This window comes from Mercenaria mercenaria, chromosome 19 (genome assembly GCF_021730395.1).
Source record: "Mercenaria mercenaria strain notata chromosome 19, MADL_Memer_1, whole genome shotgun sequence".
Lineage (NCBI taxonomy): Eukaryota > Metazoa > Mollusca > Bivalvia > Venerida > Veneridae > Mercenaria > Mercenaria mercenaria.
In genome coordinates this window covers 34,464,879-34,479,588 of record NC_069379.1, presented here as the reverse complement: position 1 = coordinate 34,479,588, position 14,710 = coordinate 34,464,879, and the positions used below count along the sequence as shown (strand labels likewise).

Sequence of the window (14,710 nt, the reverse complement as noted above, 5' to 3'; positions counted from 1 at the left end):
AATTATTTCTTGTGACAATTTGATTGGAATATAACTTATTTATGAGTATTTGAGGCCATTATATAAAATTATCATTTATTGAAGTCATAAGATGGCATTGAAATTTGGGCAAAATCCCTAGCATAATGTCCGATGTCCTTTCTATTTTAAGAAAGCGCAAAATATTGACAAAATACAAGCTAGTCATGTAACCTGTCCATGTGGGGTAACACATGGCCCAGTAGATTTTGAGAAACCTGCTTCCATACAAAATTGTTACCTGAAATTCTAAGTTAAATAGATAGACAGACAGATTTATTTTTGTGTAAGTATTCATGGCAATATATATAACAATATACAGACAACAATGAACAAGTATGCATGTTAAATAAAGCCGTGTCATATACATATATAGAAATCATCTCATTTCCATAATGGTTCTTGTGAAGTATAATATCGTATGTCATTGGAAGACAAATCACAGAAAAAAAGAAAGACTTGGGTTATCACAATTCATAGATATCAAATAATTAAAGCCTACCATCATCACAATAGATGATAAACAAGAGGACCATGATGGTCCTGAATCGCTCACCTGTTCCCACATGACCCAGTTTTGAGTATGACGTCGTTTTTTCTATTATTTGACATAGTGACCTAGTTTTTGAGCTCATGTGACCCAGTTTTGAATTTGACCTAGATATCATCAAGATAAAATTTCTGACCAATTTTCATGAAGATCTATTGAAAAATATGGCCTCTAGAGAGGTCACAAGGTTTTTCTATTATTTGACCTATTGACCTAGTTTTCAAAGGTACGTGACCCTGTTTTGAACTTGACCTAGATATCATCAAGATGAACATTCTCATTAATTTTCATGAAGATCTCATGAAAAGTATGGCCTCTAGAGAGGTCAGAAGGTTTTTCTTTTTTTATATCTACTGGCCTTGTTTTTGACCGCATTTGACCCAGTTTCGAACCTGACCTAGATCATATCATCAAGATGAACATTCAGACCAATTTTCAAGAAGATCCATTGAAAAATATGGCCTCTAGAGAGGTCAAAAGATTTTTCTAATTTTAGACCTACTGACCTAGTTTTTGACCGCAGTTGACCCAGTTTCAAATTTGATCTAGATATTATCAAGATGAACATTCAGACCAACTTTCATACAGATCCCATGAAAAGTATGGCCTCTAGAGAGGTCACAAGGTTTTTTTATTATCTGACCTACTGACCTAGTTTTTGATGGCACGTGACCCAGTTTCAAAACTGACCTAGATATCATCAAGGTGAATATTCTGACCAATTTTCATGAAGATCCATTCAAGGGTATGGCCTCTAGAGAGGTCACAAGGTTTTTCTATTTTAAAACCTACTGACCTAGTTTTTGACCGCAGTTGACCCAGTTTCAAACTTGACCTATATATCATAAAGATAAACATTCAGACCAACTTTCATACAGATCCCATGAAAACTATGGTCTCTAGAGAGGTCACAAGGTTTTTTCATTATTTGACCTACTGACCTACTTTTAGACGGCACGTGACCCATTTTCGAACTTGACCTAGATATCATCAAGATGAACAATCTGACCAATTTTTATGAAGATCCATTCACAAGTATGGCCTCTAGAGAGGTCACAAGGTTTTTCTATTTTTAGATCTACTGACCTAGTTTTTGACCGCACGAGACCCAGTTTCGAACTTGAACTAGATATCATCAAGATGAACATTCAGACCAACTTTCATATAGATCCAATGAAAAATTTGGCCTTTAGAGAGGTCACAAGGTTTTTCTATTATTTGACCTACTGACCTAGTTTTTGAAGGCACGTGACCCAGTTTCGAACTTGACCTAGATATCATCAAGATGAACATTCTGACCAATATTCATGAAGATCTTGTGAAAAATATGGCCTCTAGAAAGGTCACAAGGTTTTTCTATTTTTAGACCTACTGACCTAGTTTCTGACCGCACATAACCCAGTTTCAAACTTGACCTAGATATCATCAAGATGAATATTCTGACCAATTTTCATAAAGATCCCATGAAAAATGTGACCTCTAGAGTGGTCACAAGCAAAAGTTTACGCACGGATGGACGGACGCACGCACGGACGACGGATGCTGCGCGATCACAAAAGCTCACCTTGTCACTTTGTGACAGGTGAGCTAAAAATAAGTATTATGTTTTATCTAAACTATTATTCTACATAACTAATATTGTTATATTATCTGGTAAAATAAGATTACAAGTACGCTGCCTGGGCAGTCCAAGCGTGCAGCACTGCACATTATGCAATACTTGAAGTTAATTCATGAATGCAAGATACGTAAATTGCTATGGTAATATCATACCATGAAACATCTGACAAAAAATAACTAGAGTGTATCTTAAAGTCATGACACGAGAGTTATTTGATTGATCCTACTTGTCAATGGTACGAGTAACCAATTAAGGCACACAAAATGTTCTTTATCAATATGATTGTGTGTGTGTTCGGGTTTAAAGTCTTTTTCGATAAGTTTTCAGTCATATAAATGACGGTGTCTACTGGTAGCAGTGAGCACAATGCCCTACTTTATAGTTCTGCGTCACTGGAATAGCAAGCCGTAGACACATGACATGATACCCCACCCAGTCACATTATACTGACACTGGGCAACCAGTCCTAACACTATCCTCTTAATGCTTAATGCCAAGCGAGGAAGCTGCTAGTACCATTTTTTTAAGTCTTTGGTATGACGCGGCCAGAAAACCAACTTACTGTAGGAACAACAAGGCCTAGAGCTGTTAATTTCATTAAGATAATTGAATGGCTGACCGTATCAAAGGCTTTTAGTAGGTCTAGTAGGACCATACCAACAAGGTGACCTTTACCCATCTAATCCATGTGTGACAGTTGAAAGTATTGGACCTAATTCTTTAGGGAAACCTGCTTACATGCCAAATTTTCCTGATGCAGAGGCCAACTAAAAGGTGATGACAAAAGCTCTACTATCTGAAAAATTTCAAACAGTAGAATTAAAAGTAAATTTATGTCTGAATCATGTCTTGGTATGTCTTTGTTTTTAATTAATACGTCTTTGTTTTTGATATTAATTAACTATTTTTTTCAGTTCGTTGTTCAGCTCTTGTAACCAAATTGCTATTTCTGCTGTCTGATCGTATTTATCTATCAGATCCATTTCTTTGCAGAAAAAACCTTCTTCAGTTTGGATAGAGATTAAATACTCTCCAATCCCAATAGCAAATCTGCGATACTTCGCTTCTTTAGTTTCAACTGCTAGAAGTGCTGCAGCATACGCCACCTTGTGGCTGAAACTAAAGACACAGATACTTTCGTGGCATGTCAGAGCAAAATCTATTATTGCTTTCGCGCTCTCCAAAAATTTCTGATCTTTTGTCGCTTGGAATAACTTTACCATGAAAATTCCATGGTAACCAAGGAAGAAGTACAGCTGATTTGCAGAATCTTGTTTCACTATATAGAATGGTTCCATATTTGCAGGTGGGTTTGCTATAAGGGAACCAGTCTTTACCGACATCCGGAGAAGCACTTCCTTCTCAAAATTTGGTTGTGCTGCCATCAACTTTAATAAGCCCTCTCCACACTGCTTCGCTGTTTCTAAATCTGTGAATATATATAAACTGCCCATCAAAGCTCTTTTATGATCGAATTTACATATAAACCAATCAAATCCAGATTGACAACAACAGATTTTTTACTGCCAAGCAAACACCAAACATAAAAACGTTGAATTTTGGTTGCAATGTAGTAGACCAAAATTCAACATCTTTAGAACTAACATCATTTCACAAGTCTAGTAGACATAAAGTAATCAAAGAATCATGGAAAACAAATCTTTATTAAAGCAAAAGGCTATAAAATTAATTCTGTGATCTGAATATTTAGGTACGTTAGAATGGAGAGTCCGCTTTACGATAAGCACTTTATTTTATGAAAGTCTGTTTACAAAGATGGCGGACCCAGCATACATGCCATGAAATCTGCTTCGTATGTTTACGGTCTTGCACAGGATTTCAGAATTAAAGGGGCTGAATTAAGGGGGCTGGCTTGCCTGCAGACTCCCCCTTCCTATTCTAAAACCCTACTGTCACACCAGATTTATGATATTTAGCACTATTTACCTCCCATATATAGACAAAATAATCCAAAGTGAGCCGTCGACAAGCAATCCATGGTTGATTCATCATTAACATCAGCAAGCCTCTCAGTGACAGAGACTAACTGATAATCTGGGTGGAAGAAAGTCTTACAAAAGTTGAAGGCAGGGAATGATATATCAAACCTGAAAAAATAAATAACTATATCAAATTTGTTCTGCCCAGTCACCTTAGCTCATGTACTGAACATTATATCAATGGAATTCCACTCAACTTTTTGCCCACATGATAGTGAAACAAAAGCAATAAGGAGATAACATGCTCTAGTTTTTGGGTGAGGGGTGAGGTGTTCCCAAGTGAGGTGTTCATGGGTGAGGTGATTCTGGGTGAGGCATTTCTGAGTGAGGTTTCCTTGGGTAAAGAGTTCCTGGTTGAGGTGTTTCTGGGTGAGGAGTTCCAAGGTGAGGTTCTCCTGGGCCAAGCGTTTCTGGGTGAAGAATTCCTAGGAAAGGTGTTCCTTAGTAAAGTCTTTCTGGATGAGGTATTCCTGAGTGAGAAGTTCAAGGGTGAGGGTTTTTAGGTGTAATGTGTCTGGATTAGGTATTCCTGAGTGAGAAGTTCAAAGGTGAGGTTTTTTTAGGTGTAATGTTTCTGGATGAGGTATTCCTGAGTGAGAAGTTCAAGGGTGAGGGTTTTTTAGGTGTAATGTTTCTGGATTAGGTATTCCTGAGTGAGAAGTTCAAGGGTGAGGGTTTTTAGGTGAAATGTTTCTGGATTAGGTATTCCCGAGTGAGAAGTTCAAGGGTGAGGGTTTTTTAGGTGTAATGTTTCTGGATTAGGTATTCCTGAGTGAGAAGTTCAAGGGTGAGGGTTTTTAGGTGAAATGTTTCTGGATTAGGTATTCCTGAGTGAGAAGTTCAAGGGTGAGGGTTTTTTCGGTGTGATGTTTCTGGATTAGGTATTCCTGAGTGAGAAGTTCAAGGGTGAGGTGTTTTCTGCATAAAGTGTCTATTCTCTATATAGTGCCTGACAGAGAACAAGAACTTGCTCACCTAACCTTAAAAATAATATCGTGTATGACACACTGAATCATGAATAGTAACAAAAACATAAACCATCTCAAGTGGCTTTCATCTGAACATTCTGGGAGAGGATCTTACCTTAGGATCTTACCAGGATGCTACAGAACAAGTATATAAATGATCCACCAAGCATTTTTCGAGAAAGCCATATGAACATAGTTCCACTTATAGCTCTAGTGGCCCTTTAAAGGGGCCAACTCTAGGGTATGAAACGTTGCCTACAGCTGAAGTGAAGGCATCGCACTTCCTACAGCACAGGCATTGAGCAGGATATTGACAGAAATAACGTGCACGGTGAGTAAAACTGAATGTTTTCGGTTAATTTCTTTTTACAGTAAAAACTTTAAGAAATCGGGGAATGCAGCGGAATGTAGTTATATCTTACCAACATATCCATGCCCAGTCTATGAAGAAATATGTTATATTGTTATTTTGCAAGTGTTTTTCATCTGTTACAGTAACGTAAAAATTCCAAAAGCAGTTAATATTTCGAGTCATTTTACCTCCTGCTAAAGAGGGAATGATGTATTTCTGTCATATATTATATAAATACATGATACCTGATCGACCGAGATATAATACATGTCCAGAAAAAGGCATATTCCCTTGACGTTTTAGTTTTTTTTTTGTTGGATTTAACGTCGCACCGACACATGATAGGTCATATGGCGAATTTCCAGCTTTAATGGTGGAGGAAGACCCCAGGTGCCCCTCCGTGCATTATTTCATCACAAGTGGGTACCTGGGTAGAACCACGGACCTTCCGTAAGCCACGTTTTAGTTAAGTGCCGCAGACATTTTGATGGTGTTGCAGGCATCGTGAGGGGTGCAGGCATCTCAAATACTATTGTAGTCAATTGTATGTGTAATTTCGACCAAGTAATATGACTATTGTATTTAGGTACAAAATATCACTAACCATGTTTTTCGTCTAGTTCTTGTAAGTAGATGCATTATAAGGTACGTATTTCTATTTTAAGCTCTAATGACACAAAAAGGGGTCAAGGCCCCCCATTTAGAAGATGTTTAAATTAAGAAGTTGAAGACAGATGCTGATCCATCCCTCTATACCACTTAGTGACAAGTAAGAAATTTTAAAATAACAACAAGAAGCTGCGTTCAATAAACACTTGATGCCCCCGGTGGTAAAATGAGGTCAAGGTCAAGGTCAAACTGAGGTCAGGTGATGTTTGAAGATGAGGAATGGTCACAGGTTACATCTGCATTAGTATCAAGTCATTCTAGTAAGGGGTATTGATGCTAGACGAAATGGTCCCATTTGGTTAACCAAGAGATGGCCCATACAAAGCAACCTAAGTCCAAAATGAGGTCAAAGTCAAGGTCAAACTGAGGTCAGGTGATGTCTGAAGATGAGGAATGGTCACATGTTACATCTGCATTAGTATCAAGTCATTCTAGTAAGGGGTATTGATGCTAGACGAAACGGTCCCATTTGGTTAACCTCGTACGGACGGACAGGGCAATCACTATATGTCTCCCGTATCAGTAGATGCCGGGGGCATAAAAACATTTTATTATATACTTACTGGCATCAGTAATGAATTACTGAACACATTTGAAAATTTTTCATCAATTTAACTTTGTAATAAAAGATGGCACATTATTCAATCAAGGAACTTCAATCATGGCAGGTGCCACAAACAAACATCTTTGATCCATGTATATTCATTAGTCAGTACCATTTAGCTAAACAAACTGTGAGAGATATTTTAATTACCCCAAGGGCACAGGTTTATTGACACTTGATGGTGTTAATGGACCATGGACTGTGCCTCTTGTTTACTGCATGTTTTGTAACTGTCTGTCTTGGCACTCTTTGATAAAAATAACATTATAGAAAAATTGGCCAGTTTTAATTTTCAAAGTAGGGGTTTTTGAGAGTTTGAGCCATTTCTGAATTTTCTTGAGCCAAAATTAGCATTTTGAGCATTTTGCTCAAAATGCCCATTCCAGCGCTAGCCCTGCACTACAGCTCACCCTGAACTAACAGGTGAACTAAAAACTAGTTTTTTTTGCAAGTGATTTATCTACACTATCCTTTCACATCGGGGGTCATTTTTAAACCCAAAATAGCACAGAATTGATGCAACTATAGATTTAAAATGATATTTTTTACAATACCTTCCCATTCTGTGAGCACCCATAGCGATCCAGGCATTCATGTACGTCCAAAAATGTGACAATGGAAAACTTGCACTTTTCCTTCTTCTCTCACTTTTCTCTGGGAATGATATCAGATCCCCATCTGCCTAAAGTAACACAAAATTTCTTGTTGACATTTCATTGCAGCCACAGAAATCCCAATCGAAAATTCCCTGATATTTTTTTCTGATAAAATTCTCCTTATAACCTCCATCCTTCCCTTTTAACCTTACTATAACCTCCATCCTTCCTTTTTAACCTTATACTTCCTTATAACCTCCATTCTTCCCTTTTAACCTTATACTTCCTTATAACCTCCATCCTTCCCTTTTAACCTTATACTTCCTTATAACCTCCATCCTTCCCTTTTAACCTTATATTTCCTTACAACCTCCATCCTTTCCTTTTGACCTTATACTAATCCTTATAACCTCCATCCTTTCCTTTTAACCTTACTATAACCTCCATCCTTCCGTTTTAACCTTACAGTTCTTTATAACCTACATCCTTCCCTTTTAACCTTATACTTCCTTATAACCTCCATCCTTCCTTTTTAACCTTATATTTCCTTACAACCTCCATCCTTTCTTTTAACCTTATAATAATCCTTATAACCTCCATCCTTCCCTTTTAACCGTGTACTTCCTTATAACCTCCATCCTTCCCTTTTAACCTTATACTTCCTTATAACCGCCATCCTTCCCTTTTAACCTTATACTTCCTTATAACCTCCATCCTTCCCTTTTAACCTTATATTTCCTTACAACCTCCATCCTTTCCTTTTGACCTTACTATAACCTCCATCCTTCCCTTTTAACCTTACAGTTCTTTATAACCTCCATCCTTCCCTTTTAACCTTATACTTCCTTACAACCTCCATCCTTTCCTTTTAACCTTATACTTCTTTATAACCTCCATCTTTCCCTTTTAACCTTATACTTCCTTATAACCTCCATCCTTCCCTTTTAACCTTACTATAACATCCATCCTTCCTTTTTAACCTTGTATTTCCTTACAACCTCCATCCTTCCCTTTTAACCTTGTATTTCCTTACAACCTCCATCCTTCCCTTTTAACCTTATACTTCCTTACAACCTCCATCCTTCCCTTTTAACCTTGTATTTCCTTACAACCTCCATCCTTTACTTTTAACCTTATACTAATCCTTATAACCTCCATTCTTCCCTTTTAACCTTATCCTTTCTTATAACCTCCATCTTTCCCTTTTAACCTTATACTTCCTTATAACCTCCATCCTTCCCTTTTAACCTTACTATAACATCCATCCTTCCTTTTTAACCTTATACTTCCTTATAACCTCCATCCTTCCCTTTTAACCTTACTATAACATCCATCCTTCCTTTTTAACCTTATACTTCCTTATAACCTCCATCCTTCCCTTTTAACCTTGTATTTCCTTACAACCTCCATCCTTTCCTTTTAACCTTATACTGTGGACGGATAGCTCAGTGGTTTGCACACTGGCCTTCCAATCCTGAGGTCGGGGGTTTGATCCCCGGCAGCTACTCAGGAATTTTCAGAAACGCTTTTCAGTGTTTCCCACCCAACTAAAGGTGTACTGGTCAGAAACCCAGGCAATCCTTGCATGTATCAGTGCTATACACTGGGCACGTTAAAGAACCAGGCTGTCTATTCGCAACGAGCTAGGCTAAGTTAGCCGGACAAGCCTGTATCTGATTTCTGATGGCTTTGTCTCACTCTGTCCCTCTGGTCAGATCGCTCTGTGTCTGTACTAGTACAGGATGAATTATGCGCCCTGTGTGGCTGCATTTGAACTATGTAAAGCGCCTTTGAACGTGAAATTGATCATGAAAAGGGCGCTATATAAATCTGGTATTATAATAATATAATATATAATACTAATCCTTATAACCTCCATCCTTCCCTTTTAACCTTATACTTCCTTATAACCTCCACCCTTCCCTTTTAACCTTATACTTCCTTATAACCTCCACCCTTCCCTTTTAACCTTATACTTCCTTATAACCTCTATTCTTCCCTTTTAACCTTATCCATTCTTATAACCTCCATCCTTCCCTTTTCACCTTGTATTTCCTTACAACCTCCATCATTTCCTTTTAACCTTATACTAATCCTTATAACCTCCATCCTTCCCTTTTAACCTAACCTTTCTTATAACCTCCATCCTTCCCTTTTAACCTTGTATTTCCTTACAACCTCCATCCTTTCCTTTTAACCTTATACTTATCCTTATAACCTCCATCCTTCCCTTTTAACCTTGTATTTCCTTAAAACTCCATCCTTTCCTTTTAACCTTATACTTATCCTTATAACCTCCATCCTTCCCTTTTAACCTTAAGCCCGCCCGCTTAGCTCAGTAGGTAAGAGCATTGGTCTACGGATCGCGGGGTCGTGAGTTCGATCCTCGGGCGGGGCGTATGTTCTCCGTGACTATTTGATAAACGACATTGTGTCTGAAATCATTAGTCCTCCACCTCTGGTTCATGTGGGGAAGTTGGCAGTTACTTGCGGAGAACAGGTTTGTACTGGTACAGAATCCAGGAACACTGGTTAGGTTAACTGCCCGCCGTTACATGACTGAAATACTGTTGAAAAACGGCGTTAAACCCAAAACAAACAAACAAACAAACTTTTAACCTTATACTTATCCTTATAACCTCCATCATTTCCTTTTAACCTTGTATTTCCTTATAACCTCCATCCTTTCCTTTTAACCTTATACTTATCCTTATAACCTCCATCCTTCCCTTTTAACCTTATCCTTTCTTATAACCTCCATCCTTCCCTTTTAACCTTATACTTCCTTATAACCGCATTCTTCCCTCTTAACCTTATACTTCCATATAACCGTCATCTTTCCTTCATAACCTCAATCCCTTCATTAATAAACGTCATCCTTCCCTTGAAACCTTCATTTTTCAACATATACAGTGTGGATTTGACTACATAATATAATTATAATGTCATAACATTTCTTGCATGCCGGACAGGATTTTCCCATGTTTTTCCGGTGCTAGAAAAATTCATGGTGCAAGATGACTCACATGCTATAATTTATGAATATGAATGCGTAAATTCATATGCTACTATAACAAAATTGCGCCTAAAAGAAAAACCTTCATTTTTTCTTTACATCTTCTACAAACTGAAGAATAAGGCATGCAAGAAATAGAATCTTTCACTAAGTTGAAGGTACGGATGGAAATATCTGGCTCTCGGGTAACTGTTTTGCAGTAACCCTCGAGCCAGATATTCCTATCCGCACCTTCAGCCATTGAAAGCCTTATAGTCTCTTAAATTTTGTTACAACTTAACTCTGACAGGCCAACCTAGCAAGCTAAATACATGTAGCGATTGTTTTCGAATTTCAAACCGGGGTCCAAGATTATTATATAAAACATCACAAAGAGTTTGGAGACCAGTCTCAAAATGCAGCCATGCTGTATTGGTCAAGTTCTAGACTGAGCTCAAAATCAACCAATCAGATGCTGTGGCACTGTGACTGGTATCCAGGCCTCTATTCTACAACCTTGAACCCAAAAGAAGAAGAAAACTAGCCCCATAATAAGTGTAACAACTGAAACTGCCAAAACAACATGGAAATAAAAAAGCAAAACTTATTTTTAGACATAACAAGAGCTGTTGGAGGACAGCAAAGCTGGACTATTCAAAAGCCTTGTCAATAAAAAAGTTTAAATAATGTAAACACAGACATTAGCAGGTACAAAAGGGTGAATAATTCTCAGTCATAGAACTTTACTCTGTTGTAACGCTTACTGGTAATGAGATAACAGATTACACAATAAACAAGAGGACCATGATGGTCCGGAATCGCTCACCTTCTCCACATGACCCAATTTTCATGAAGATCCATTGAAAAATATGGCTTCTAGAGAGATCACAAGGTTTTTCTTTTATTTGACCTAATGACTTAGTTTTTGAAGGCACATGACCCAGTTTTGAACTTGACATAGATATTATCAAGGTGAACATTCTCACCAATTTTCATGAAGATCTCATGAAGAGTATGGCCTCTAGAGAGGTCACAAGGTTTTTCTATTTTTATACCTACTGACCTAGTTTTGACCACACGTGACCCAGTTTCAAATTTTATGTAGATATCATCAAGGTGAACATTCAGACAAATTTTCATGAAGATCCATTGAAAAATATGGCCTCTAAAGTGGTCAAAAGGTTTTTCTATTTTTATTATTTGACCTACTGACCTAGTTTATGACTACACGTGATCCAGTTTCGAACTTGACCTAGATATCATCAAGATGAACATTCTGACCAATTTTCATGAAGATTCATTGAAAAATATGGCCTCTAGAGAGAGGTCACAAGGTTTTTCTATTTTTAGACCTACTGACCTAGTTTTTGACTGCAGTTGACCCAGTTTCGAACTTGACTTAGATATCATCAAGATGAACATTCAGACCAACTTTCATACAGATCCCATCAAAAATATGGCCTCTAGAGAGGTCACACGGTTTTTCTATTATTTGATCTACTGACCTAGTTTTTGACAGCATGTGACCCAGTTTCGAACCTGACCTAGATATCATCAAGCTGAACATTCTGATCAATTTTCATGAAGATCCATTGAAAAGTACGGCGCCTAGAGAGGTCACAAGGTTTTTCTATTTTTAGACCTACTGACCTAGTTTTAGACCGCAGTTGACCCAGTTTCGAACTTGACCTAGATATCATCAAGATAAACATTCAGACCAACTTTCATACAGATCCCATGAAAAATATGGCCTCTAGAGAGGTCACAAGGTTTTTCTATTATTTGACCTACTGACCTAGTTTTTGACCGCAGTTGACCCAGTTTCGAACTTGACCTAGATATCATCAAGATGAACATTCAGACCAACTTTCATACAGATCCCATGAAAAATATGGCCTCTAGAGAGGTCACAAGGTTTTTCTATTATTTGACCTACTGACCTAGTTTTTGAAGGCACATGACCCAGTATCGAACTTGACCTAGATATCATCAAGGTGAACATTCTGGCCAATTTTTATGAAGATCCATTGAAAAGTACGGCCTCTAGAGAGGTCACAAGGTTTTTCTATTTTTAGACCTACTGACCTAGTTTTTGATGGCACGTGACCCACTTTCGAACTTGACCTAGATATCATCAAGTTGAACGTTCTGACCAATTTTCATGAAGATCTTGTGTAATATATGGCCTCTAGAGAGGTCACAAGGTTTTTCTATTTTTAGACCTACTGACCTAGTTTTTGATGGCACGTGACCCAGTTTCGAACTTGACCTAGATATCATCAAGGTGAACATTCTGACCAACTTTCATAAAGATCCCATGAAAATTGTGACCTCTAGAGTGGTCACAAGCAAAAGTTTACGCACGGACGCACGTACGCACGGACGGACGGACGACGGACGCCGCGCGATCACAAAAGCTCACCTTGTCACTTTGTGACAGGTGAGCTAAAAACAGATCACAATAGTCTCACTAAGTTGAAAAACAGGCATTAACCTTGTGAAAAAAGCAAAAGAGAGGTACGAGACCTGTGCGTTGCATTATATATCATACCTGGGAACCAGTGTATGAAGTTTCAATCCCTTCCTACATGTACTTACTGAGAAACAATCATACATACAAAACTAAACCAAAAACTGCCATGGTCAGACATGGGATTTAGTTCAGTATCAAAGCAAAATAGAGTAACTGAATGCAATGAATATTAGATCATCACACTGTTCTAGTTTATCCATTTTCAAGTCATTCCAACACTTGATTACTGAGATGGCAGCTAAAACATACAAAACTTAACCAAATTAGGAGTGGATGCTGTCAACAGACAGGCGAGTACAAATGCTCCACTATCTGAAAAAATTTTACAAGTTGAGCTAAAAAATACCTAATTATGCTGACTTTGTAATTGTTTGATTACCACTTTCATTTTTTCACTAAAATTTTGTAATGGTGATACCTGCATAAAATCCCTTTTGATCCTGTCAAGTAATCTGTGAGCTTTGGCTGTGTGTCCACTGATCAACAACAAAGTTGCCAACTTATACTGCGAACAGAGATCACCACTAACTTTACTGTCTTGCAAAATCCCGTCTGGACCAACTTTACCGGCCAATAGGTCACTGGCTTTGTGACTTGATGCAAGAAACTTCTCCATTGTAAAATGCTATTCTGAAGTTGGAGATAAAAGGTTTTATACTATTCTACATTATAGCCTCCTCTCTTCAAACATTCCCTATTGGCAATAGTGATCCCCTGGTGAATCAGTTTTAAATATTTCTTCATAACTTCAGACATAAAAGATCGATTCAAATAAATCAAACATGTGAGCAATAGTTCTAAGTGTTAAGTATTGAGATATCATGAAAGTCCAAAATTCTTTACTATATACATCTGCTAAAAGTGTAGATAGAGATCCACTATTGGCGAGTTATCTGTCTTCTTTTAGAATGAGGTGATTACAGAAAATGATGATGATTTTCAACACTTAAGGTAATTCCAGACATTTTGTCTTGTGTTTAGATGAAGACACCGTCTCTCAATCCAACTTGGATGAGTTTCATGATCTGAACTTGCCTAGTCAAAATAATTCGACGTTCAGATTGTTTTATATTTGTGACGGGCAATCTAAACGTCAAAACTTTGCAGGACCAAAATAATGGAAGTTAAATCACAGTACACAGTCATGTAAAGTTATTGGCTTTATATGGCGTGTAAACACACGGTAAACGTTGATCGTGTACAGTACATACAAAGGTTTAAATCACCAGAAAATTCGTAATTTTGGATATCATTTAATAATTTCAACAGAGATTAATGAGGAATTGAATCCTCTTTTGATGCATGTAAGTTATATTTTAATTTATGGCCAATTCGTGAAATAATCAGCATTTAACCCTATAGCATGTTAAGTGTCGGCAGCGATGAAAATTTCATCGGAAGTTGCTTCAACTATTTTGGTCCTTTGAGTGTTTGACGCGAGTGGGGATATTGCCCATATGAAAAAAATATCTCAATATTTCCTAGGATCGCGCCAAAGTAGTTGGACTATGAACTTGCCCTGCTTTGCGTGTTTCGCCAGGATTCCAAGTGAATCATGCAAAACAGGGCAAGTTCAGATCTAGTCTAACAAATTGGACGCGAGTCACAATATCGTGATAATTTTTGCATAGGTCAATATCTCTCCTGCATGTACAACATAGGAAGCATTAACCTTTTCTGAGTTGAACCTTCCGCGACGATTCTACGTAGCGATATTTGGCGATTTTAAAATCGCATTTTAACTATCAATATGCAAAAATATTGAAATTTGCATTTTAACCCGGAAAGAATAACCATTTTATCC

The 14,710-nt window shown here is 37.6% G+C and overlaps 1 protein-coding gene across 1 annotated transcript; it reads right to left on the bottom strand.

Annotated features, from left to right (window-relative positions):
• Window positions 1-213: 213 nt before the first annotated feature.
• Window positions 214-13,945, bottom strand: LOC123542323 (uncharacterized). The gene is made up of 4 exons (XM_045328122.2): window positions 13,325-13,945; window positions 7,337-7,464; window positions 4,137-4,297; window positions 214-3,618 (listed from the first exon to the last, which is right to left on the bottom strand). The coding sequence occupies exons 1-4, from the start codon at window positions 13,520-13,522 to the stop codon at window positions 3,083-3,085; spliced, it is 1,023 nt and encodes a 340-aa protein (XP_045184057.2). The 5' UTR covers window positions 13,523-13,945; the 3' UTR covers window positions 214-3,082.
• Between the last annotated feature and the right edge of the window lie 765 nt (window positions 13,946-14,710).